Genomic DNA, 25,287 nt, shown 5'->3' with positions numbered 1-25,287 from the left:
GAGAACTGGCTTTGATAAAGTGAGAGGGAGGGCTCTGGTGACACGAGCTGGTGGAAAAGATTCCCAGCCCCTGAGGTGATGGAGCCATTACAATAATACCTCCAACCCCACCAGCATGTTTCCCTGCAAACACCCCTCCGCACATAGCAAATGGGCTCTCCCAACAAGAGGAAATGATTGGGGCGTACCATGGTTGTGGAGGATGGGGGTGAGCGGTGACATAAGGGCCATAAAGTGCTGCTTAATGTCCCGTGTCTGCAGGAGAGAGACGGACGGAGAAAGGGCAGGGAGAGCAACATCATTGTGTTTTCCATCCTTGTTTTTCCTGCAGAGGGTTCACTACATCCACACTGCTCTGCCAACAGAAAGTAAAGCATGTTCTTTACTGCTTTTATTCACAAACAAAGCTTGCCTTAACCAAGCAGTATTTTAAGGATCAAACCAATATGTTGGGGGGGGGGGGTTTCTTTGTTCACTGGGAGGATAAGCCCCCTTAGGCTAATGTGTAATTTGTGATATTGGGCTACACTCAAATGGTATTGATTGAGAGCTCACGACTATATTTGCTAATTCTTTCATGCAACGAGAACACATCGGCTACAGAAGTGAGCGGCTTTCACTCGTCCATCACTATATCATATTATATACAGTATCGCATGTTAAGAATTAAGTGGCCAGATCTTTTCATTTACTCGTTAGACAGTTGTTGCCAATTAGTGGTTACAAAGTACACTTAAAAACGGCCAGCTTTCTGACCAGCATGCAACGTCGATTCGATTGGGAATTTCCACTTTTGATCATTTTGTACTTCCAGGGTTTAAACTGGGATTAATTCAACTGCTTGTTTCCTTTCCTCCTTTACTAGATTGCATTAATTGACATTTCCTGCTGCACATATTGTATGTTAACCCGAGACTATGGTGCAATTTGTAATATTGGGCTTTATAAATACATATTAACTGATCGATTTACTCCAAAGGCGTCCCGATCTTAACCCCGTAGACAGTTCAACCCAAACCGAGATGTTTCCCTTAACTTAACAAAGTTAGGTAGAATGGGAGGATGAAACCCTCTCTATTAGTCACATACATGCACACAGCAGAGCACACACAGTGAAATTAGTCCTCTGCATTTAACCCATCCTAGTACTAGGAGCAGTGGGCAGCTATTGTGCAGCGCCCGGGGAGCAATGGGGAGGGGGGATTGGAGGTGTCCGGTGCCTTGCTCAAGGGCAACACAGCAGGGCCCAGGAGGTAAACTGGGACATAATCAAGCAAAACTATGTTCTTTCCTTAACCTGACAAAGTCATTATACATCTGAAGGCATACACAAATAATCTTGCCTTAATTTGTTGTTTATTTGGAGCAGGAACGTCGACTCAATGGACTTTAAAGTTGGCGGTTGCATTGGACATATACTGCGTCCTTTAAAAAGGATTCCAGCATCAGTTTAGCAGCTCAGTGTTTCACATTTACTTTATTCCACTGCTCTTTTTACCCCTGACAAACCGTACTGTCTTACCTTTACCGTAGCATCAACAGAAACCAAATGAACCACGAAGACATAATGCCAACAACTTAGAAATCGGCAACGGGAATTTATTAATTGAATTTACTTTTTCCTACACGTTTGTAAATACCCCTCTTCATCGAGCATGATGACATGAGTGTGTTTCTTACGCTATGTGCGAACATATTGTTAAAATTCCTTTACTGAACATTGTATCACACACTGGAACATTGTCCAGTGTGTGTGTGTGTGTGTGTGTGTGTGTGTGTGTGTGTGTGTGTGTGTGTGTGTGTGTGTGTGTGTGTGTGTGTGTGTTGGCGGGTGAGGGCTCAGCAGGAGTCACTGAGGGGACAGGGGTTCACACTGTGATGACACATGGCACTCCCACACTACTTCCACACGATATACACACATAATCCATGTACACACACACACACACACACACACACACACACACACACACACACACACACACACACACACACACACACACACACAGTACAGCTCATGCACATGTCACTGGCTGGAAGCTGTCCCGGTCTCTTGCACGCTGTGAGTGTGTGTTTTCAGTGTTTTTGCCAAAGACATCACACTGAGAAAGCATGCATTACATACAACACACTCAGGGACATGCATGGTATGTTCGAGCACATCAATTAAAATGGGAGGTCTTATTATGAGTAAGATATTCAATGTCCAGTGGTAACAGACATACGCAAATGCATAACTTGAGTAAATATAGAAACACTGCACTGAGTTACGTTAGTAGAAACAGAAAAGTATAACTAATGAAATGGATACTTAATCTTATATTAGGCCCTTTGCATTTAATAATACATGTAATGAATGCATGTGTTGTATTTAATGTTGTAGTAGTTCATCAATATGGTGCCAATTTTAGATTAGAACTAATGGGTATACAGCCCCTCGCGCTATGTAAAAGCCTCCTTTCTATAAAAAGCAAGTGGAAAACCAGATTTGGGGAATAATGAAGGGCCATTCAGTTAATAATCGAGACAACTTATAAGAATATCTTCCTCTGAGATGTAGTGAAGTAAAACATAAAGTAGCATAAAAGGGAAATACTCAATTTAAGTTCAAATATGTGAACCTTTCCTGGAGAAATCCCTCCTCCTCAGCTCCCTCTGCATTGTGGCTGTATTTAATAAATGGTTATTGATAATAAGAAGGGTAATTCGATCAGAGACTTCCTGGTCCAAAAAGCATCTCTAAATGACAGTGATCACCTTCATAGGACCACACACTCTGCCTCTGTATCTGGATGTGTGTGTTGGTGGGATTTATGGTTTTGCGTCCATGTTGTTAAACACAACAATTCCAGCTTTTAACAAACCAGCTGCAGCAGATAAAATGGGTCATCCATACTACCTGTGCTGCGCAGCATTCATCACTGTCATCAGATCGTACGCTGTGTGTGTGTGTGTCTGTGCGCAGATCAAGCACACACACACACATATATTTGATCAGAGTGTATCTGTGTTTGTATGCGGTAAAAGGATGTGTGTGTCTGTGCTTAAGGAAAATATGAACTGAACGCTGCACCACGCACAGGGGCTGCTGTTGTGTGAGGGGGTAGTTGAGGATAATGGTGTGTGTGTGTGTGTGTGTGTGTGTGTGTGTGTGTGTGAGATGCGGGGGTTTGGAGGGGTTGAAAATCAATCGTTAGGAGACCCACTTCCCATCCCCATTGCTGCAGCAATGCCGAGATTCCATCAATGAGCCGGGGCTGCGTTGCCCTGGCAACGCTTATGAATGAGAGCAGGTCGGTAACCGTGGAGACTCGGCGAAGAGAGGAATCGCCGGTTGCCATGGCAATGCCATGAACGGGGAGAGACCAGGCGAAGGGAAGGTGGCGAGTGACCCCAGAGATCCTCCTGATCCGAGCCATCAGTCCCCGGCTAGAGAGAGAGCTGATCGGGTTTTAAAGAGGCTCCGTTCTGATCCTCTCCGGGAGTGTTTCTATAGGTTTCAGTGCATGTCAATGGTCTGCAAAGGCTAAAATCCCTGTGTTCCCTTCAGAGGGAGTTTCTCTCCCACACACACCCCCTTGAAACGCCTCCTGTGAACTTCTTTGTTTACATCCTGGACATAGTGACATCACTGTGACACTCATGCTTCTATCCGGGACATCTCTAAGCGGTTGACCAATCACAACAGAGTCAGTCAGCTAACCGTTCAGAGCAGACTGGGCTCTGGTTTCAGACAGAGGGTGAAAAGTCAATGTGAAACCCTTTTCTGCAGCCTCATGGTATCACACAACAAACCTGGAGGTTGTCACATCTTGGTTTTGCCACACGGTTTGGGTGCTTCAAGGTAGATGGTCATCCTCCAATTGGAAGGTCGTGGTTCGATCCCCGGCCCCTTTGATCTGGGGGCACCTTGTAAGTCACCCTCTCTATGAAAGTGTGCGAGAGGGCGAATGCTGACCTGTATGATTTATGTAAAGGCACTTTGAGGGGTCTCAGCTTTGGAGCTACTGTTTGACACAAAATCAATTAGTGTACGTTTCCTAACAGCAACACGGTTAGAGTGTGTGTGTGTGTGTGTGTGTGTGTGTGTGTGTGTGTGTGTGTGTGTGTGTGTGTGTGTGTTTTAGAGGTTGATTGTTAGGTGTTTCCCGGGAGTGAAAGCTTCTGTCATCGCTGTCCAAACACCTTCTCCCTCAGCAGAAAATCCTCTCTTTCTCTCTGGAGTCGCTCCGTCTCTCTTCGGGGTTTCTCTCTCTCTCTCTCTCTCTCTCTCTCTCTCTCTCTCTCTCTCTCTCTCTCTCTCTCTCTTCTCTCTCTCTCTCTCTCTCTGCAGTGGAATCTCACGCTTTTGACACACAGGACTATCACTCTCTTTCAATCTGCTCACTCTTTCTCTCACTCTATCTCTCCAGGGATCTTCTGTATACGGTCTCCCTCAGTCCTTATTCCATCATGGACGCTCATGTCTACTGTTGTGTAATACGGACACATCTGTCACGTAGGTTTTCGTACGTCTTGCTCAAAAATGGACAAGGTGTCACTGACAGGAACATTTTATCACAAAAGCATTTCAGGCGGCTGTATTTCCAACAACAGAGTCAAGGAAACAGACATTTAATATGCCTTACATTACAAGACCCTTTATCAAGCATCAAGATCTTTAATTCAAGGTTTGAAAAGTTCAACCTGATTAAATACTGGGACCCTGTATCGCTCAATGAATGGTAACAACTCATATGTAACGTTCAGGTTGTGGTTATAAGCGGCAAAGAGTTGCAGATTTCTGGTGATTTATTCCAAATATATGGAGCATAAAATCTAAAATACGTTATTCCATATCCTTATCTATGCTCTACTCTTGTCCAATCATTTCTCCTCTGCTCCTCTTCCTCCCCTTCTTCTATTTAATGACCTGTTCCTCCTTCACATGCATGTTCCACTGTTTCCTCTTCCCTATAACACCCCCCCCCCCATCCCCATCAAAGCGGCATTCGCTGCTCCCTCTACCGGCCGCCCCGTGCATTGTGGGCAGGTTTCAGCCGTTGCCAGGGGTGACTGCATCCTGGAGGTTTGGGTAGTCTGGCAGCAGCGGATGGTTGCCGTCTCGCGCGGATGAATATTGAAGCTCTGCATCAGAATGAGATGTGCGGCAGAAGAAAAAAAAAGAAGCAGTGAAAAGGGAGAAACATGACAGGGAGACGGAGAGGCAGGAAAAAATGAGATTCAGTCAATAAAAACTCACCATTTGCTCTTTTGCTGCATCCATCTGCTCACGCATGCTAATCCAACACTGAATCCTAAATCATCAGAAACACAGAACATTATTTATCCCTGGGGATTTGGGACAGTTAGTCCGTTTGGAATAAAATACAATAAAAAAGATTCAATAAAATGAAAAATTAGAATTAAAACATTTGTATTTAAAAGATAGAATAAAATTAAATGTAATACAATAAAAAAAAGTGTGTTGAAAAAAAGTGAAAATATTTAATATTTAAAATAAATAAATAATGTAATTAAATATAAAATAAAGAACAAAAAAGGGATAATAAATAAATATAAATAATAAAACAGGAAATACATCAAATAATAACACATATAATGTATAAAGTCAAATTGTGAAATAAAATGATATCTCTCCTGGCTCTGTTGTGATTGGCCAACCACTTAGACATGTCCCGCCCCTTAGCCTATCAGGTGCAGTGTCCTAGCACTAGCCAATTTAAGCGCAAAAGTGTTCCATAGTGATGTCACTGTGTCTCCGAAGTTAAAAAAAGGAGTCCAATGGAGGCGTTTCAGGCGGGGGGTGAGTGTGTTGGAGAGAACCTCCCTCTGGAGTTGCAGACCATTTACATGCACTAAAACCTATACAACACACTACAGGAAAGGGAAAAAAACAAAATCATTGTAGGGCCTTTTTAACTGTTTATACAGTCATGGAAAAATAAACACATTTAAAAATCACACTACAGATTCAGACCACATGTGGTTATTTCCACCTTGTCGTGTGCTCTCATTTACTCAGACACATGTCGGACCGTGATCTACAGCCTGTGTCTGCCGGGTCTTTACTGGACCTCAGGCTGTTTGCTGCTTCTGCTGAGCGCCGGTGTTTTCAGGTCTGCAGCGTGGCCTTTAGCTGTGGCCGTTAAAAAGCCATTGAGGGAATGAGGGGCTTGGCTGCCGGTGCTGTGTCTGTTAATAAATGACCTCTTACTGGAATTAGCAACCAACCTGGAGACAGATGGAGGAGGAGGAGGAGGAGGAGGAGGAAGGTGGGGTTAGAACAGGAAGAGGGATGAAGGGAGGAAGAGATGCCAGATTTAAAATGTAGCTCCATCCATTTTCACTGTCGTTGCCCCTCTTGTGCCTTTACCTGTTATGAAGTGATGTTCTAATGTCATTTATTTCTATTCTCTCACTTTGTATTGTATAAATGCACATCCCATAATCAGGTATATTTGATCTAAGGGACAGCTATCCTCTAGGTGGGACAGATTTTTGGCCCGTGCCCCTCTTTCATAATTGATTTGATGATCAGACGTTGTTGAGTACATCTGACTTAAGGCAGAAAGTGAGGTCCATGTATTGTGCACCTCCTCTGCCTCCTCCTCCTCCTCCTTGTTTCTCTCTCTCCTCCTCCTCCTCCTCAGAGCATCCCCTCTTTACACCCCCACACTCCCCCTTTCCCTCGCATTGGACAGACCCTGCCTTCCGCCCCCGTACGAGACTGAGCATGGAAATTTCCAACCTGTCTCTGGCTGCCTTTACACGACAGTTTCACACACACACACACACACACACACACACACACACACACACACACACACACACACACAAACACACACACATACAGGGAGGCGTGTCTCATGACACATGATGACAAAGATGTCAAATGAGGCATTAGTGAAAAGAGCTACTGAGTCAATTGAACCTTAGTCATAATGGGTACTTTTAAGTTCAATAAATTGGGTTGAGACCTGCAATTTGTGGCGTTCACGTGTCAAAGTGTACGATTTCTCTCTTCTCTTGAAACTCAAATACAAATACTGTTGTTTCGTCTTAAGATTTGGGAATTTGACGTTTGGTAAACTCCACTCAAGGTCCACTTTCTTTAGAGCTTTTAAACGCTCAATGTGATCCAATCTTCAGATTGAACTGCAGAAAGTTTGAAAGGTAGCTAGGGATATTATTTCAAAAGCTCAATACTCGTCCCTGTATGATGTGTACAGATGGTCCAATGTTTAATTGGGTTGTAACTTAAAATGTCCAAAGTGTACGACTGCAGATTTCATACATTTATAGATGTTGTTTTTTCAAAATATTTGGGAATTTTTGACAAACACATCAACATCCACTCTGACTGGCCACATACTTATCCAAAGGTGCGCTGTCATCAGGATTCCTTTGCTCTGTTGCCATTGAACCGTAGAAAGTTAGGAAGGAAGCGAGTTATATATTTGTCTTGAATGAGTGTACAGGTCCATGGTCCAACCCTGACCCTAACCCTAATTACTACTCCCGTGTTCAGTCCTGGTCCCTCCTAACTCCTCTTAGTACGTGTATGTCCAGGTGCAGTGGAAGAATGCGGTTAAAGCAAATGGCTTTGTTGTGAACACATTGAATTGTCTTTGCTGGGCAGATTATACACGCCAACATCAGGCATATTGGTCAGGCAGTGTTTTAAGACTCAAACAATCCAGCTGTAAATCAAACAACTTGGTGCATTTTTAAGCAAATAAGATGACTTTGGAAGTAATAGCCTCCTAAACGGAAGTTGCTTTCTGTTTTCTGTCCCTCTCTCTTGCAGTATTTTGTCGTCAGTGGGGTCTCAGCTCGACCTGAGGACGCTCCGAGCCGTCAGAGTGCTTCGACCCCTCAAACTGGTGTCTGGGATTCCCAGTAAGTGCTTTGCTCTGTGTTTTCTGTGTCCACCCTGCCACTGTACGCTTCAACTACTGTGAGAGTCTCGGTCATATCTTGAAGTTTGATAAGACTGAATACCACTATTATTTAGAAAGAAATATATCATTGACGAACTACAGTTTCTTAGAGTGTAATGGCTGGACATAAAACACATCGAATTAGTCCACGTTTTACTCATGAATGCATCCTACATCTTATATTTAGAAGCATTATTGATTGTGCTTCAAGCATGTCCTCTGTTTGTGTCCTCTAGGCCTGCAGGTGGTGCTCAAGTCCATTATGAAGGCTATGATCCCCCTGCTGCAGATCGGCCTGCTGTTGTTCGTGGCCATCCTCATGTTCGCCATCATCGGCCTGGAGTTCTACATGGGAAAGTTCCACACGACCTGCTACGACAAAGTCACACGTAAGACATACGGAAATGTGTTTTGTAAGGCTCTCACTGAGGTCTTCTTCTTCTGGTTAGTTCATCCATATTAAAATGCATTGCTTTGGTGATGCTTTTACTGAAAAAGGTGCCCCCAATCAGGTTTCAGCATACAGATGAACAAAATCATTTAGGAGTTGCATCATATAACGGTGGATTCTTGTCTCTTGGATCAGGAGAGCAAGTAACCAGTATGCCGTGCGGACAAGAGTTGCCGTCGCGGATGTGTCCGAACGGCACGGTATGTGAAAGACGCTGGATCGGTCCAAACTACGGCATCACCCAGTTCGACAACATCCTGTTCGCCGTGCTCACCGTCTTCCAGTGCATCACCATGGAGGGATGGACCGACATGCTCTACTTCGTGAGTCAGCCTGTTGAATGAGACTAGCCCTGCCTTTTTGGTTTACAGTACAACATCGAGTACCCACAATGCCACGTAATTAACTTGAACAAATACAGTTTTATAGTTGAATGAAAAGCAGAAAGCCAGTTAAAGCAAAAATCCTCAGAAAATGTTAACACTGGATTGCATTAAAGCTGTCTCCATGAACAACCATCGAATTACAAACAGGCTTCATATATACCATTCCTGGAAATACAGTCAACGAACAACAATGTGCTTAGCAGTGTCTTTTAACTATGAACTGTGAACCATGCTTAACAGACTTGGCTGAAATGATCCTAACATACAGATTTGTGTCTCTTTTAATCAAGAACAGACATGGCTTTTAGGAAGTAACGCTAACGAGGTAGCCACATAGAAAAATGAGTTTGGATCGATCAGCAAAAAGCCAAAAAAATGCCCTCTCAGCCTCTTTGAACCAAGTGAGGAAATAGTGTTTGAAGCATTGTTGTTGTTGGTCTGAACGCAGCCTTGTGGGTAAAGTTTAATCGAAGAAAATGCCAAAACTAGGACAAGTATTGGTTGCTATTTATTCCTCACAAACCACAAATCTGGTCCCTTTTTCTCACAGTTGGATATGTCTCAAGTCATGGTTGCAATTGTCTTTGCATTTTTAGTAATGTCTCTTAAGATTTGATTTGGATTGCCCAATATCTTTAGGGCACCTCCCATCACACACACATCCAACAGTGATTTGCTTGGATTTCATTCAGCTAAATGAGGCTTAAAGTAGTTTAAGATTTGATTCAAAACACCATTTATCTGTCCAAAACCCATTTTGCATCCTTCTCTCCCTTTATCGCTCTCTGTTTGACTTCCTTTATCTCATCTGTCCTTTTCCTGCCTTTCGGAGTGGCTCTCCCTCCCTCCCTCCCCGCCTCCTTCTCTTCCACTCTCTATTCTGGTCCGTCTCGCTCTATATTTAACATCTTTTCTGATGGATGGAGGCTGACTTCCACACTCACACAGGCAGTCAGGAGGAAACCAATGAAAGTTTAATAGAGAACAGGCCGCTCGCTCTGTACCATGCAGTATGGAAACCTGCACACGGCCCTCCAGCAGCAGATAATAATCAGCTGATAGTCCCATTCACACGCTAACAGACACACAATATCCTGCAGTAACCTGATTTCTCTGATTGTCAGCTGGCTGAAGTGACACGGTGTCAGTCAATGTTGCTGCTGTTGACATGCTCTCCTGACACCTCGCTGCAATCGATGTGTGTGTAGCAGGAGATGCAGGAATGTCACACTGCACATGGCGCGTCTCTTTGTTGTTGTTTCTGCATGCAAATACTAAGTCTCTGCACATGATAGTCACTCCTGAGCCAGTATAATACCCCTAACCCTAACCCAGCTTGTTGAATATATGGTTGGTTTCTGTGCAATACAGCTAAAGTTGCAAAACAGAAGACGTTAGCATTCAAACATAAATGGAAAAAACAATCAAATTATAATAAACATGTTTTATTAAATTTAAGAATTAGAAAAAAAAAACTTGTATTTTGCTGAGAACTTTTCAATAAATATCCCAAAGCAGTTGGGAAATCACAATACAACACATTTAACCCAAAGCATCCCATGCTAATCAGTCCACAGCGCTTTATTACAGTTTGCACACTGAACAGGTCGTATGCTAACATCTATTTTATCTGGCTGTAAAAAATCAACTGTATTACGTCCTGGTTCTCGTCAAAAGAACATTTTAAACACGTAATAATTTAAACCTCTCCATTACAAACTCTTGCCGAATAGAGCTTTAACACATAACTCAATAGAAACTACGTTAGCATTAGCTGTTAGCTTTATTACAGCCAACCAGGATTGTACTGACTACTACAGCTAACGTTAACTTTCTACCCTCACTGAGGTCAACGTGGATTTCTTATTTACAATTTAGCGTTATTAGAGAAAAACGATTTAAAAACAGTCAGTCGATAAAAATATTTGATCGACTGACAGCCCTAAAAATAGTACTTATATACTGAAGAAAACAAAGTAACCTACATCACCTTTGCAGAAATGTACCATTGATTGAGTTGGTGCTGAAGTATAGGTTTTCATGACATCCTTTGGTACAGGAAGTATTTAATAATGAACCTTCACCAAGGCTGTGTTATACTGAGGGGTGTAATCAGTGCATATCATAGATCAAATATTAGAACTGAGAGAAAAGTACAGCAAAGGTTCATTAAAAGTAAAGAATTTCTGAACTTTCAGGTTGTCAAAAGTCTTGATTAAACACAATGTTACATTTTAGATGACCAGTAATACCTCTGTCTGAGTATCTGTCTGTACCCCCCCCCCTCCTGCAGAGTAATAATGTGGAGGGCAGTGCCTGGAACTGGATGTACTACATCCCCCTCATCATCATCGGCTCCTTCTTCATGCTCAACCTGGTGCTGGGTGTACTCTCAGGGTAACCACCATTTTCATTCTATACAACACTGTTTCCTTCTCCACGCTCTGGTTGGTTTATATGTTGTGTTTAGTTTGATTGAAATCAGCAAAATGAAATTCAAATAATGCGTCCTACAGTGAATTTGCCAAAGAGAGAGAGCGGGTGGAGAACCGGAGCGAGTTCCTAAAGCTGAGGCGACAGCAGCAGATTGAGAGGGAGCTCAACGGATACCTGGAGTGGATCTGCAAAGCAGGTCAATGCACACGCACACACACACTCAAACATACACACACACACACTGCTCGTTGTAGAAAGACAACTGAATAGAAATGCGGTGTATTGACGTCTTATTCCCCTTATGTTCAGAAGAGGTGATCCTGTCTGAGGATGACGTCACAGGGAACTTTGATGGTAACTTTCCTTTTTCTCTATCTTTGTTTATGGTGTTTGTTTACTTTAAGTGACACAGAATCGAGCCAGTCAGTATAAAGACAGGTCTACAGCACATGGAGATAGAGGAAGTCAGAAATACATAGTGATACATCATAAGGAGACATTCAATTTGTAGAATTAGAACAGCCGAAAAATAATGATTCTATTTCTAAAAGATCTAAACGTGCTCGTCTAAATGGCTCAGTTAGTTTGGTTCATGTTTTAGCATTGTCTTTAGCTAAAAGTGCTAAACACCTCAGGGGAGATGGGCTGCTTATTAATGTGGGCTGCACACGGTGTAGAAATGCAAACACATTTGTTTGAAATTGGTGAAAAAACTGGTTTATTCCCTTTTCCCTCTTAAGTGGTTAACAACTACAACAACCACAATGCATTGGGGTCTTTGCATTGCTATCATTACTGGTTGGCAATGCATGATTGTTCCTCTGCACTCTATTCTGGCCCAGACAAGAAGCCCAGAAACACCGATCCAAAAACTCAAACTAAAAAGCTGAAGTTTCTGCAAGAATCGGAAGTTGGAACAAAAGTGCAACGCGTCATTTGGTGAAATTTCGCCGACAATTGAGCGAGGAGCTCTGGGTTTCTTTCAGTATGGAGGAAAGATAAATATGATTCATTTGCATATACTACTTTCAGCAAAGTCAGCCAGAACTGCTCAGTTAAAGGTTGAGTTTTGCATAAAACACCTACAAGTGACAGACATAATAATTTGAGATATGCAGGTGTAAAGATACTGATGAAGACACTATTCTTTGTGTTTCTCTTTGCCAGGAACGAGGCGAAGGCCGACCATCAAAACCAAAAACAACAAGACAGAGCTGCTGAACCCTGAGGAGGGAGAGGACAACATGGGGGATGCAGTGGGTAAGAAAAAACAGTGAGATGGGGGATAACAACTTATTTTAGGACGGTCTCAGCCTTTTGGAGTCGGTTGGGTTCAGGTGAGAAGTTCCTGTTATTTGTAAAGCAAACAAAGGCACTTTGGCTCGTTAAATGTTAGTATATCTACAGTGAATAAGAAGCAAAACATTAGACTAACAGGCAAAATTAACCTTATGTCGATGATGAGCTTTATATCCAGTAACGTGGTTGTGTAATTGGCGGGATAGAGCTTCTGTTTAGATCCTTGGTTGGAAACAAAAGTTAAGATGACTGAAAGGCTTGGACAAACCCCAAATCACAAACGATAGAATCAAATGTAACTTCATCCTGTCCTGCCCCTCCCCGCCAGGTTTTGCCCGCTCCAGTTTAAAGGGCGGGATAGACGGCTCCAACTACAATAAAAGGGAGCGACGTTTTCGATTCTTCATCCGCAAGATGGTGAAGACTCAGGCTTTCTATTGGACGGTGCTCTGCCTGGTGGGCCTCAACACCATGTGTGTGGCCGCGGTGCACTACAACCAGCCTGAGGTGCTCTCTGACTTTCTCTGTAAGTACACACACACACACGACACACTCAATATACATCAGGTACTGTACATCAGTGTTTGCCAAACTGTGATCAATTCTATATCCCCTCAGAAATGTTATGCCCCCTTACCAGGTCGAATAAAAAGCCCATTTCATTGATCATACTTGTAGCTGGTAAATTGAAGGTTATGTACTGTAACCCTGGTTCTATGAGCATAAGAGGAGCTTCCTCTTGAACTTTTTGTGTGTTACTATACTATCTCAAATCACATCAAGTGTTCGTCCTACCCGAATACAATTGAACCACCAAGGCACCTACACCGTTGATGGTTATCCTACCCCCTTATTTAACGAGCAGCATAGGAGAGAAGGGACCCTTTATAGAGGTCTCTGCCAAGGATGTATAAAGAGGAGACAGCATTGGAGGCATGTCCACCTTCATCCCCATGAAAGTTGCTTAGTTGCATGAATCCGAAATGGCTTGACTCGAGAACAAAATTACCCAGATCATACGAAAATGTTGGACCCAGACAGCATGTGCTTTTGGGTTTCCGCTAAGCACCTCCGATATGCTCTTTCGCTCTTTTCTGTCTAGGTTTAGTACGATGGAAGAAGGAAATTAACTCTGGAGTCGGCATTTAACTTATTTTACAGCTAATGACATCAAATAAAAGCCATTGAAGTGTTGGCTGATTCACAGATGCCTCTATCTTGATAAAGGCAATGGGATCACAGACTGACATGGAAGTGGTAGTACCCCCATTTGGCCACAGCAAAAATGTGCTTCAACGTCCGCCCCACTTCCTCTGGCTTTCGCTCCCCCTGTGTCTTTATAACTAGGGTTACACTATGTAACCTTCGTTGTTACTCACACACCCTCTACTGGAGTCTACGGGAACACTGGGTGAATCCAAGATGAATGTGCACCATCTCATGCCTAAACATCGACCCACCACACTGATCCTGTCCCACCTAAGATCAGTAGCAATTACCCTCCAGTTTATACTGTACAGATTAGGGTCTGCTTCTCCTGATTGGCCAGTCCTGTTTGTCCTTAGGGATGAAAAGAAATACATTAAACGTTTCCAGTACGAGAGAAACGTACCTTTAAACTGTTCTCCGTGATGTGCACAGAAATTAGAATCCAATACGTCCAACCTGAGCGATGAAGCAGCACATTTAACTGTTCATAAACAAAGCGAGAACGGACACCTTGCTACGGGTTGGAACGACTCACCCGTATCAATGACTACAGTGATGTATTTCACAATCAGCTTATTCCATTCTTTATTTGACTTCTACACACACACACACACACACACACACACACACACACACACACACACACACACACACACACACACACACACACACACACGTTGGCTGGTGTCCAGTGTCATTAGCATATGAGGCTGTAGCTGCTGATGGAGTCCATTCATCAGCAGCCTGTCATCCCCCGCTGGACTCCGCCACTATTGACTTCCACTCATCTAACGCTCTCTCTCTCTCTCTCTCTCTCTCTCTCTCTCTCTCTCTCTCTCTCTCTCCCCTTCTCCTCTCCTCTCTCTCTCTTTATCTTACTTCTCTCCCTGTATCTCTGTATTTCCTCTGCCTCCTTCCTTTTTCTATTCCCTTCATTATCTCTTCATGACCTCACCCTCTTTCATTCTCACCTTCCCTTCTGTCCCCCATCTCACCCATTTCCTACATTTTTCTCATATCAATGGTCTCTTCTTCCTCCCTCCTCTCCATGCTCCCTGCACTTCCTCTCTCTTTCGCCCTTCCTTTCCTTCTCTATTTCATCTTTCTACTTCCTTATATGCTCGCTTTCTGCTTCCTCCCCCTCTCCTTTCCTTCTATCGCTCTCTCTCCCTTCTCTTTCCTACTTTTCTCTCTCTTGCTTTTACTCCCCGCCTCTCCTTCTGTCTTTCTGCTTCCTCCCTTGTTTCCTTCTCTCTCTTCTGCTTCCTCGCTCATATACTTTTTTTTTTATTCTTCTCCGTATACTCTCTGTTTTCCTTCCCTCCTTTATTTGTCTCTCTGCTTCATCCCACTTTCTTTTTTTCTCCCTTCTTTTACCCTCCTTTTTTCTTCCTCCCTTCCTTTAATTCTCCCCCTCCATTATTTTTCTTCCTTATACCCCTCCATCTTTCTCTTTCTTCCCCACTTTCCTTCTCTCTCTACCTTTCCCCCCTCCTCTTTATATCTCTTCCTCTTTCCACCTTTCCCTTTTTCCTCTGTCCTTTCCCTCCCTCCCTTCTTTCCTCTCCCCTCTCTCTCCCCCCTCCAGTCTATGCAGAGTTTATCTTCCTGGCGTTGTTCATGTCTGAGATGTGCATCAAGATGTACGGTCTGGGTCTGCAGCCGTACCTGCACTCGTCCTTCAACTGCTTCGACTGCGTGGTGAGTGCACACACACACACACACACACACACACACACACACACACACACACACACACACACACACACACACACACACACACACACACACTCATAACGATCAGGTTTTGATGACAAATCCAACACTGCGTTTAATCAGCGGATCAGAGGAATAGATGTTCTGGTGTCGCTGCGGCGGCTGAACGAGGAGCTGACTGATGATGATTTCATAATGCTGACACGTCGTTGCAGAAGCTGATTGGCTGATCATTTCATATTGCATGTTGACGTGCACTACCTAGAGCTTTGCCCCTTGTTTTTGGATTGACTTCAGTTATTATTTATATAACACTGAGCGAACAAGCCAAGAAGAGTTTGCAGGATCTTCAGTTGATTAGAGACGGAGAAAGTTGAGTTTATTTAGAACCGGTTTACATTTTGACACATTTAGCCAACGTGTACTGTAGCGTAGTCTACGTGCGATTTCATTCAACGTTTATCACGGGGACCATTATTTAAATAATCCTGTGTGAAATATAATATGAAAGTATGTTTTACGGACTTAAATAATGGAATTCCCTCCAAAACTTGTGCAGCTTTTGCAGCTTTTGCAGATTCAAACAAGTTTAATATAAGTAGTATCCCGTGTTCATGTTTTTTTATTAGTGCGTTGGTTTTATATCGTGTATACGGACTTACTCTGGATATTGAAATTGTTTATTCAAATATTTTTTGCTGATGATATTTATATTTATATTTATATATTGATTATGTTTATTTTAAATTGTGTGTGTGTGTGTGTGTGTGTGTGTGTGTGTGTGTGTGTGTGTGTGTGTGTGTGTGTGTGTGTGTGTGTGTGTGTGTGTGTGTGTGTGTGTGTGTGTGTGTGTGTGTGTGTGTGTGTGTGTGTGTGTGTGTGTGTGTGTGTGTGTGTCTGTCTGTCTGTGCAGGTCATAGTGGGCAGTATCTTTGAGGTGGTGTGGGCCACCATCAAACCGGGAACATCTTTTGGGATCAGTGTGTTACGAGCTCTGAGACTGCTCCGCATATTCAAAGTCACCAAGTAAGCTCCTGTCTCTCACTCTCTCTCTCTCACACACACACTCTTACAGTACCCATCAGCATGCACGAATGACAGCGTATACGAGGAGCATGGAGAGAGAGTGAGGTTAAAATCCCAGTTTATCCGTGAAACATTTATTTTCTGTTCTCTTCTTTTTTTATGTCTTTGCTTCTACTTCATCTCTTTCTACCTTCCTCCTCTAACCCCTCTCCTCCTCTTCCTCCTCAGGTACTGGGCTCCTCTCCGTAACCTGGTGGTCTCTCTGCTGAACTCCATGAAGTCCATCGTTAGTTTGCTGTTCCTCCTCTTCCTCTTCATCGTGGTCTTTGCCTTGTTGGGGATGCAGCTGTTCGGAGGACAGTCAGTATCAAACCTAATATCCTAACACATTTCTCTGATTTAACTTGTGTCTCTCTATCTGTGTGTGTGTGTGTGATCCTGACGGTGTTCCTCTTCCTTCTTCTTCCTCTCAGATTCAACTTTGACACAGGAACCCCGCCCACTAACTTTGACACGTTCGCAGCAGCCATCATGACGGTGTTTCAGGTGAGAGAAAGAGACACCATTGAGGCTGAAAGTCAGCAATGACTTGTTGTATTTTCCCAACATGACTGCTGTTAGCACACTCACACACACTCACACACACACACACACTCATGTACGTTTTGAGGACGGCTGAAGCTCTTTTGGAGAGAGGTATTTAATGACGGCCATTGTTGTCGTGTCATCATTTTGTCATGTTGCTCTACGCTCAGAGAGAGACGCCGCTTTTGTGCAGAGCCATTTGTTTTTTGAGTGACTCAGAGGCAAGTGTGTGTGTGTGTGTGTGTGTGTGTGTGTGTGTGTGTGTGTGTGTGTGTGTGTGTGTGTGTGTGTGTGTGTGTGTGTGTGTGTGTGTGTGTGTGTGTGTGTGTGTGTGTGTGTGTGTGTGTGTGTGTAAACATTGAAATGCTGTTTTAAATGAAGTGGTTAATTGGTAATGGTTCATTTATTTTGTATCTAATGCTTGTATCAAAATCATTTCTCTAGATAAAAATAAAAGCATTTTTTTCTGATTTCTTTGGTAATATTAAGGTGGAAATGCGTCCCTTATTAAGTGGTGAAACTACTTAAGACTTGGGCAGAGTAATTGACACCCTTAAATATATTCAATGAATGTATTTAAAATATACTTCACATAATTTGAACATGCTTTTCTGTTTAAATACCTATAACTTTGTATTTTGTATTTTTTGAAGAGCCCTGTATCCATCAAACCGGTAGGATGTAATCTGTTGATCTTTTTTTACCGTGTGTGTGTGTGTGTGTGTGTGTGTGTGTGTATAGATCCTGACAGGCGAGGACTGGAACATGGTGATGTATGACGGCATCCACTCCCAGGGAGGAGTGAACGACAAGGGGATGGTGTTCTCCATCTTCTTCATTGTCCTCACGCTTTTCGGCAACTGTATCCTCTCTGCACGTTCAGACACACACACGCGCACACACACACACACACTCACACACAATAAGCATGCATGTAAATACAAAGACAGCGTGTGATGAAATTTAGATTCCGTCTGTTTGAGTTCTGAATCTTTGCAGAAGACTTCCACTTCCTGTCTCTCCTTTTCTGTATCAGCCGCTCAATCCCTATTTTCCCCCTATCTCCTCCATTCCTTAAGAACCTGTCAGATTCCTCTCCTGTTGTCTTGCATCGATATTCCTCCTTAACTCCTGCCTCCTCAGACACTCTGCTTAACGTCTTCTTGGCCATCGCTGTGGACAATCTGGCCAACGCCCAGGAGCTCACCAAGGTACGAACCATCAAGGATCCAACCGGAAAACATGCATTTTCTCCTTATATTTTGGGGGAAAAGTATTTAAAAAAGTAGAAAATGTTTTGACAGTTGACTCTCTTCTCCAACAGGACGAAGAAGAACAGGAGGAAGCGGCCAATCAGAAGACAGCTATGCAGAAGGCTAAGGAGGTAGCAGAAGTTAGCCCGCTGTCTGCAGCCAACCTGTCTATCGCTGCGTGAGTACACACACTTATTAAAACATAAAGACATGCAAATAATACATAAATACAACACCTAATCTGTACATGAATACAAAATACTAGTCAACATTATTTTCACACACACATGCACACACACTTCTGGACAAAAGTCTTTCTTTCTAACGGTGTTTTTGTATAGTTGCACACACAGAAAGCACTGGGTCTTTCCTAACAGCTGTGATTGGCAGGCATTCAAGCACACATCACACACCCACACACACACACACACACACACACACACAAACACCCACTATCACACTCTCCCCGCGTTCTCATCCTCTAAAATATGATTAAGCGATTGTTCTGGGAGTGAAAGGAACAGATTCGGGGCTTTGTGAAGTGGAGAGCGGCGAGAGGCGGACAGTCTGTAGAATCTGCTCTTGGCAGCAGAAACGCTGACAATGGGACGCATCAAAACGCTGCTCACAAAAACCCCGCTGCTCCTTTAGAAGTCTCCGGACTTTGATCGCAAGATTAGAAGCTTGAGGTTTTTTTTGTGCTGCAGTTCTGCTTGTCAATTAGGACTTGTCAATCATTCTCTGTAGCGGCCTTTCTATAGGTTATACAATCCAAACAGTGTGTTTTGAAGACGGTAAATCAGGAATAAATGCATAAGTCCAGGGTGAGTTTCATCTCAGTCTTGCAAGTAGCACATGCACTATTTGCAAGTAGCGTGCACTGTATGGTCCTCAAATATAAGATAAATCCCGCTTTTCCAAATGCAATATTTGATTCATTCTCCTATATTCACACAAGTATTTACAACTTCTAATTGGAGCACTGTGTAATTCATATTCAATGTGAACACACTGCATGCTGTTTGCACTTCTGCTGCTGCTGGTGGTTTTGGAGCTCGATGAATGTCATTGTTCTATTTCTCAGTTCAGATTTTGTTCACTCACACGTTGAAATTGCTGCTTGGGTACTTTTATAGCTACTTTAGCTTTATTGTTTCTTCTACTGAAGTTATTTCCTGTATTATTGATGTGAAATGTGGAATAAAGACCCTTGATTTGTCCCACAGAGAGAAAATGGACAGTGTAGAGAGAACATTGTTACATAAAACGAGTAAACTAACATACATACCAATGAACTAAATGAACATTATTTATGTGCCATCTCTGTTGCCTTTACCCTGTTTCACGTTACTCCATCTTTGTCCCCCCCTCCCCCTGTTTACTCCCCCCACAGTAAGGAGCAGCAGAAGAACAACATCTCCAAGTCGGGCAGCAAGTCGGTGTGGGAGCAGAGGACGAGCGAGATCCGCCGGCAGAACCTGATGACAAGCCGCGAGGCGCTCTACAACGAGCTGGAGCAGGAGGACTGGAAGGTGGGGGGCGAAGGCGAAGAAGGGGTAAGGACGCTGTTAACCCACCCCCAATACATCACAACATGGGTCTAACTTTTAGAGGAGAAAGTGAACCTGAGAGTGTTTGTCAGTTGTTCAAGAAGACTTGGATTAGTGCAAAGATTTTAAAGTTGATCCTGAGATTAAATGATATCCTTGTTTATCTAGAAAGATGATTTAACATTAAGCTGCATTTAAGTAATAATACAAGTAGATCCCCAAGTTAAGAGGCTTCTGGTCAATATATTACATTGAATACACTGTTTATTTGAAGGACAGCCTGGTTGCTTGCCATGTTACCAATGCGTTTTGCCATTCTGTTGTGAAAATCTGTTTATAAAAGACAAATTTAACACAAGCTGGAAATCTTGTTTTGCTGATTCCCAATTTATAACGTTGTCCACATCTACAGCGCATCATAAAGACCTTCATAAAGGAATCAAAATGCATGTGCAGTGCTTTAAGACCATACTAACGATGCATACAAAAACAGAGAAAGCTTTCCGATGCACTACATCAACAGCCAAAGAACATTATTGATGCTTATTATTAATTATAGGTGTCTAAAGTAAGACATGTTATCAACAAGAACACAGTATACTATAGCAGTCCATGCAGTAGCGTTATATGTATATGATAAGTCAATATTGATGCATTTATAATCATCAATCAATACATCAGTCAATCAAAATGCTTTATTAATCCCAAGGAGGAGGATTAGTAAGGTTAAGTCAAATTTTGCAATCAAAGTCCTTATAGCCACAGCTTGTTAGGCACAGCATGCTTCGTCACAACATGTCATTGTTAGTCTAAAGTTAAGTGTAGTAAGTGTTGTCAAGAAGCATTATTTTTACTATACACCCCCTCATAATGCACTTTAGATCTGGTCCTCTTGGAAATTGTTATCAAAAGCTCCAACTTGTAAGGGCACTGCCTTAATTTACTGTAAATACGGAACATTTCCTACTGATCTGCATCAGAAACACTAGACTAACACAAGGCTCTGACCTGCTTCTTCACCACTGTGTGTTCTGGGTCATGCTGCACTTCACAGATGTTTTTATTCCTTGGTGTAATGTCCCTTTAAGCCGGCGAAAGAGTGTTGTGACTGCGCTCGCTGCTGCTATATGGGACGGCTTAGAGCTGCGTGCTTGGGAGCGATGCATTATTAAAGTGGGGCATGCAGAGAAATCCAGAGCTGTACCCAAAGAAAGCAGCAGCCTCAAAACTGGAGCGAGGGGAAGTGTAGCGCACTTCAAAACAGAAATCCAAAAGGAAGATGAGGAGTCAAAGGAAAAGGCTGTGTGATATTTACAGCTGGGGCTGTTTGCCATTTTGTGGAAAAGATTCATGACAGTTTAGATTTCAGATTGTTCATCTTGAGCCAAAAATGGTGGACTGTTCAGGGGAGGGAACAGCAGGGGGTGGTTTGTAAAAATGCGGCAAACTCTGGGTTTATTTTGGGTAAACTGACGTATAAACTGTCTCAATAGAGGTCAGAGTTGTCCTTTCTGCCAGCATTGAATCTAAATGCAAATTGTAATGCAGTTGTGATGTATTTGGATGCGCCTCTGCTGTTTGAAAACTGTTAAAACCCAGCTGAGCAGAAACGTACATCTACACTCCGGAGTCCATCTTTGCTTTTGGGCTTACTCCAAATATTTGTACCATTCAACATCCGCCTTAACTGAAACTGCGAACTTATAATCACCTTTGATTTAAGGATGGCATCTTATATACTAGTGTGAATGTATATTAGATTTACATCTGTGTAAAAATTCAAATGCATATATCTTATGAAACATCGTTATGGAGTTTGTGGATAATCCTCAGAAGCCATTGGAACATTATTTATTCAGTTTGAGTAATTCAATAGTTCCACAGTATTTGCGTGGTAGCAACGAGGCCAATAGGTACTGTAATGGGAATTTGTATTTGGGATTCTGTGTAGGAACCCTTTATGATGTACCTCCAGTTGCCCCTACTCACCCATCTGCTACCTTGCTGACCCCACCCAGGTGGCCATCCCAAGGAAAGCTCGCGGTGACATGAAGACCCACCTGGACCGGCCTCTGGTGGTCAACCCAACGGACAACCGCAACAACAACACCAACAAAACCCAGCCCGGGGACCTGCCTCTGGACCAGGAGTACCAGCGCCAGGACATCGACCACTACCGCCGAGCCACCCACCACAACCGGCACCACCACCACCACCACCAGAAAGCCAACGGGTCGGAGACCGTAGAGACGAGCCAGCCGACGCAGACCCGCATGGAGCATGGCTTCAGCTGCACATCTCTGGGAAACGTGGAGGTCCAGCCAGGGGAGGAGAGGCACGGCCACAGGAGCCACCGGGGCCACCGGCACCGAAACAGGGAGGCTCGCAGCGTTTCCCCCCACCACACCGAGGGGGTGGAGGGGACCCACGAACACAGGAGGTCCCGGCACCGCAGGGCAGCCAGGGAGGGGGAGGAAGGCCGGAGACACCGATCTAAAGGGACGGAGGGAGAGGGTGAGAAAGGCGAGGAAGGGGAGGGACGGAAGTCGAGACGGCATCGCCACAGCAACCATCGCACTAGAAAGTGAGTCAATATGTATCTGTTTGTCTCAATAACTATCTGACGGGCGTTTGAAGGCACCTGACACCTGACACATTAGCGAAGGTTACTTATTTTAACCCTAGTCCTACAACCACAGGCACGTCCTCTACTGGACCCCTTGCTCACTCGCACCCATTCGCCCTCTCAAATTTGCAGATTCAAAGCAGGCAAATCACGAATGGTCTACCCAAATACATGCGGATCAGGAAGTGTTGACTCAAATCACGCTTAATTAACCCGATAAAATGATTGAGTACTACACAAATTGAGACACATCATTCAAGTGAGACCTTGTACTTCCCCTCTGCCCCTTTATTCCTTCTTCTGTTCCATCCCTTGTCCTTTGTTCCCCTTCTACTCAATCAGGGAGCACCACAGCCTCTCCACCACTCGACCCATCCAGCAGTACAACGAGGACCTGGACAACTTCCGCAACAACAGCAAATTGGCCAGCGCCCACGAGCACCCGTACGACCTACCACCGGATCACCCCGACCACGTCAACAACCTGCTGAACTGTCGTGACGCCGACACCCACACCCTGCTGCACAGCATGGACAGCCTGATCCTCACGAGCATGGCCAAACCAGAGTACACCAAGATAGACATGCCACCCGTTTACCCCTACCCCTCCACCAACGCCATCCTGCAAGGTGAGCATCTGCGGTGTTAAACCAGGGTGTACGTATAGACTAAACCCCTAGAGGTTATGAAAAAAGAGTAGAGGGGTCTGGCTATGTGATCAGGTCCTACTCAACACTAAATGTACACCTTTTTTAAGTCAGATTTTCCATTGTGGGGTAGTGAAGATAGTAAGTACAGGATCTCAACCCCTTGTAGATATACTGTCCTCAAAGACCAAGTGCTACTGAGGTGTCCCTGAGCAAGGCACCGTTCGCTACACTGCTCCCCTGGCGCCGTACATGTGGCAGCCCACAGCGCCTAGCACTAGTATAGATGTAGATGTCCATGTAAATGGTCAGGAGTAGTACCCTAGCATTGGTATGTAAAACTGGTGGTGTGCCACTGTTTAAAACCATCGATCTGCTGGCTCACACTGGTGTGAATCCAGTCTCACTCAGTTCTGTTCGGGATACAATGCTGGCCGATGTGTTTCATGTGTTTACCGTCTTGCTCTGGTGAAGCTGACCTCTTTCTGTCTCTCTGTCCTTCCATTCCTATCTCTCTTTGTTTTGCTCAGTGAACAAGAACGCCAACACGGACCAGAAGAAAAGCGAGGAGAAGAAGGAGGAGGAGGACGAGGGGGGGGACGAAGACGGACCCAAACCCATGCCTCCCTTCAGCTCCTGCTTCATAATGTCCACCACCAACCCGTATGAACATCTTTTCCCTCTCTAATCCTGGAAATGTGTGTGTTTTCTTTGTGTCGACACGTGAATGTGTCTGTGTGTTCGCACTAGGTTTCGGAGGTGCTGTCACTACATCCTGACTCTGAAGTATTTTGAGTTCAGCATCCTGTCTGTCATCGCCATGAGCAGTATCGCGCTGGCTGCAGAGGACCCTGTCAGTCCGGATTCACCACGAAACAATGTGAGACATCGCTCTGTGTGTCTTTCTGTCCGCCTAACAACGTGTGTGCATCTACAACACATCCTTTAAAAATAAAACCTCTCCAACGCATACGAAGATGAGCCAAATGTCCACTGAAACGTTCACTGAGACGTAGGTTTAATATTAGCCCGTGGTCTTAAAGGAGAATTAATAATGATAGTTACTTCTGATTGGTCTTAATCTTGCTCGTGTACTACTGCTGCATGTGTGATAATGTTCAGCATATCATCTTTACATTGCATATGATTGGCCTTTACAGGTATAACAGAAGTATTAAAGATGGCATCACCTAGTGGTTCTTGAGCTACATACTAAATGATATATAAAAACCAGCCGTTGATTATTGAGGCTCCCAAACATTAACAAAAAATAAAGTAAAAATATGAAAAAATATTAATATTCAAACAAAAGATTTGTAGAAAAAAATTACACTGAAAGGAATGTAAAATATATACTCAGGTCTTGTACTTGAGTAAAGTAGAAGTACTCAGATCTTGTTCTTGAGTAAAAGTAGAAGTACTCAGGTCTTGTACTTGAGTAAAGTAGAAGTACTCAGATCTTGTACTTGAGTAAAAGTAGAAGTACTCAGATCTTGTTCTTGAGTAAAAGTAGAAGTACTCAGATCTTGTACTTGAGTAAAAGTAGAAGTACTCAGATCTTGTTCTTGAGTAAAAGTAGAAGTACTCAGGTCTTGTACTTGAGTAAAGTAGAAGTACTCAGGTCTTGTACTTGAGTAAAGTAGAAGTACTCAGGTCTTGTACTTGAGTAAAGTAGAAGTACTCAGGTCTTGTACTTGAGTAAAGTAGAAGTACTCAGATCTTGTACTTGAGTAAAAGTAGAAGTACTCAGATCTTGTTCTTGAGTAAAAGTAGAAGTACTCAGGTCTTGTACTTGAGTAAAGTAGAAGTACTCAGGTCTTGTACTTGAGTAAAGTAGAAGTACTCAGGTCTTGTACTTGAGTAAAGTAGAAGTACTCAGATCTTGTACTTGAGTAAAGTAGAAGTACTCAGGTCTTGTACTTGAGTAAAGTGGAAGTACTCAGGTCTTGTACTTGAGTAAAGTAGAAGTACTCAGATATTGTACTTGAGTAAAAGTAGAAGTACTCAGGTCTTGTACTTGAGTAAAGTAGAAGTACTCAGGTCTTGTACTTGAGTAAAGTAGAAGTACTCAGGTCTTGTACTTGAGTAAAGTAGAAGTACCAGAGTGTAGGAATACTCTGTCACAGTAAAAGTATTCTAAATGTTCCTCCAGTGAAAGTA

At 43.4% G+C, this 25,287-nt stretch overlaps 1 protein-coding gene across 1 annotated transcript in view; it reads left to right on the top strand.

Annotated features, from left to right (window-relative positions):
• Positions 1 to 25,287, top strand: part of cacna1ab (calcium channel, voltage-dependent, P/Q type, alpha 1A subunit, b) — a 120,616-nt gene that overhangs the window by 41,450 nt on the left and 53,879 nt on the right. The window contains exons 4-23 of the mRNA XM_063884379.1: positions 7,811 to 7,902; positions 8,180 to 8,332; positions 8,530 to 8,717; positions 11,074 to 11,177; positions 11,297 to 11,412; positions 11,526 to 11,570; positions 12,384 to 12,476; positions 12,844 to 13,041; positions 15,313 to 15,425; positions 16,354 to 16,466; positions 16,695 to 16,826; positions 16,940 to 17,012; positions 17,793 to 17,913; positions 18,195 to 18,262; positions 18,376 to 18,482; positions 19,698 to 19,860; positions 21,873 to 22,438; positions 22,823 to 23,109; positions 23,658 to 23,790; positions 23,878 to 24,007. Of these exons, the coding sequence (XP_063740449.1) occupies positions 7,811 to 7,902; positions 8,180 to 8,332; positions 8,530 to 8,717; positions 11,074 to 11,177; positions 11,297 to 11,412; positions 11,526 to 11,570; positions 12,384 to 12,476; positions 12,844 to 13,041; positions 15,313 to 15,425; positions 16,354 to 16,466; positions 16,695 to 16,826; positions 16,940 to 17,012; positions 17,793 to 17,913; positions 18,195 to 18,262; positions 18,376 to 18,482; positions 19,698 to 19,860; positions 21,873 to 22,438; positions 22,823 to 23,109; positions 23,658 to 23,790; positions 23,878 to 24,007 (2,995 nt within the window). The remainder of the gene's footprint in view (positions 1 to 7,810; positions 7,903 to 8,179; positions 8,333 to 8,529; positions 8,718 to 11,073; positions 11,178 to 11,296; positions 11,413 to 11,525; positions 11,571 to 12,383; positions 12,477 to 12,843; positions 13,042 to 15,312; positions 15,426 to 16,353; positions 16,467 to 16,694; positions 16,827 to 16,939; positions 17,013 to 17,792; positions 17,914 to 18,194; positions 18,263 to 18,375; positions 18,483 to 19,697; positions 19,861 to 21,872; positions 22,439 to 22,822; positions 23,110 to 23,657; positions 23,791 to 23,877; positions 24,008 to 25,287) is intronic.

This window comes from Eleginops maclovinus, chromosome 5 (assembly GCF_036324505.1).
Source record: "Eleginops maclovinus isolate JMC-PN-2008 ecotype Puerto Natales chromosome 5, JC_Emac_rtc_rv5, whole genome shotgun sequence".
Classification (NCBI taxonomy): Eukaryota; Metazoa; Chordata; class Actinopteri; order Perciformes; family Eleginopidae; genus Eleginops; species Eleginops maclovinus.
Note: the sequence above shows the minus strand (reverse complement) of the source record. Positions and strands in the feature narration are given on the sequence as shown.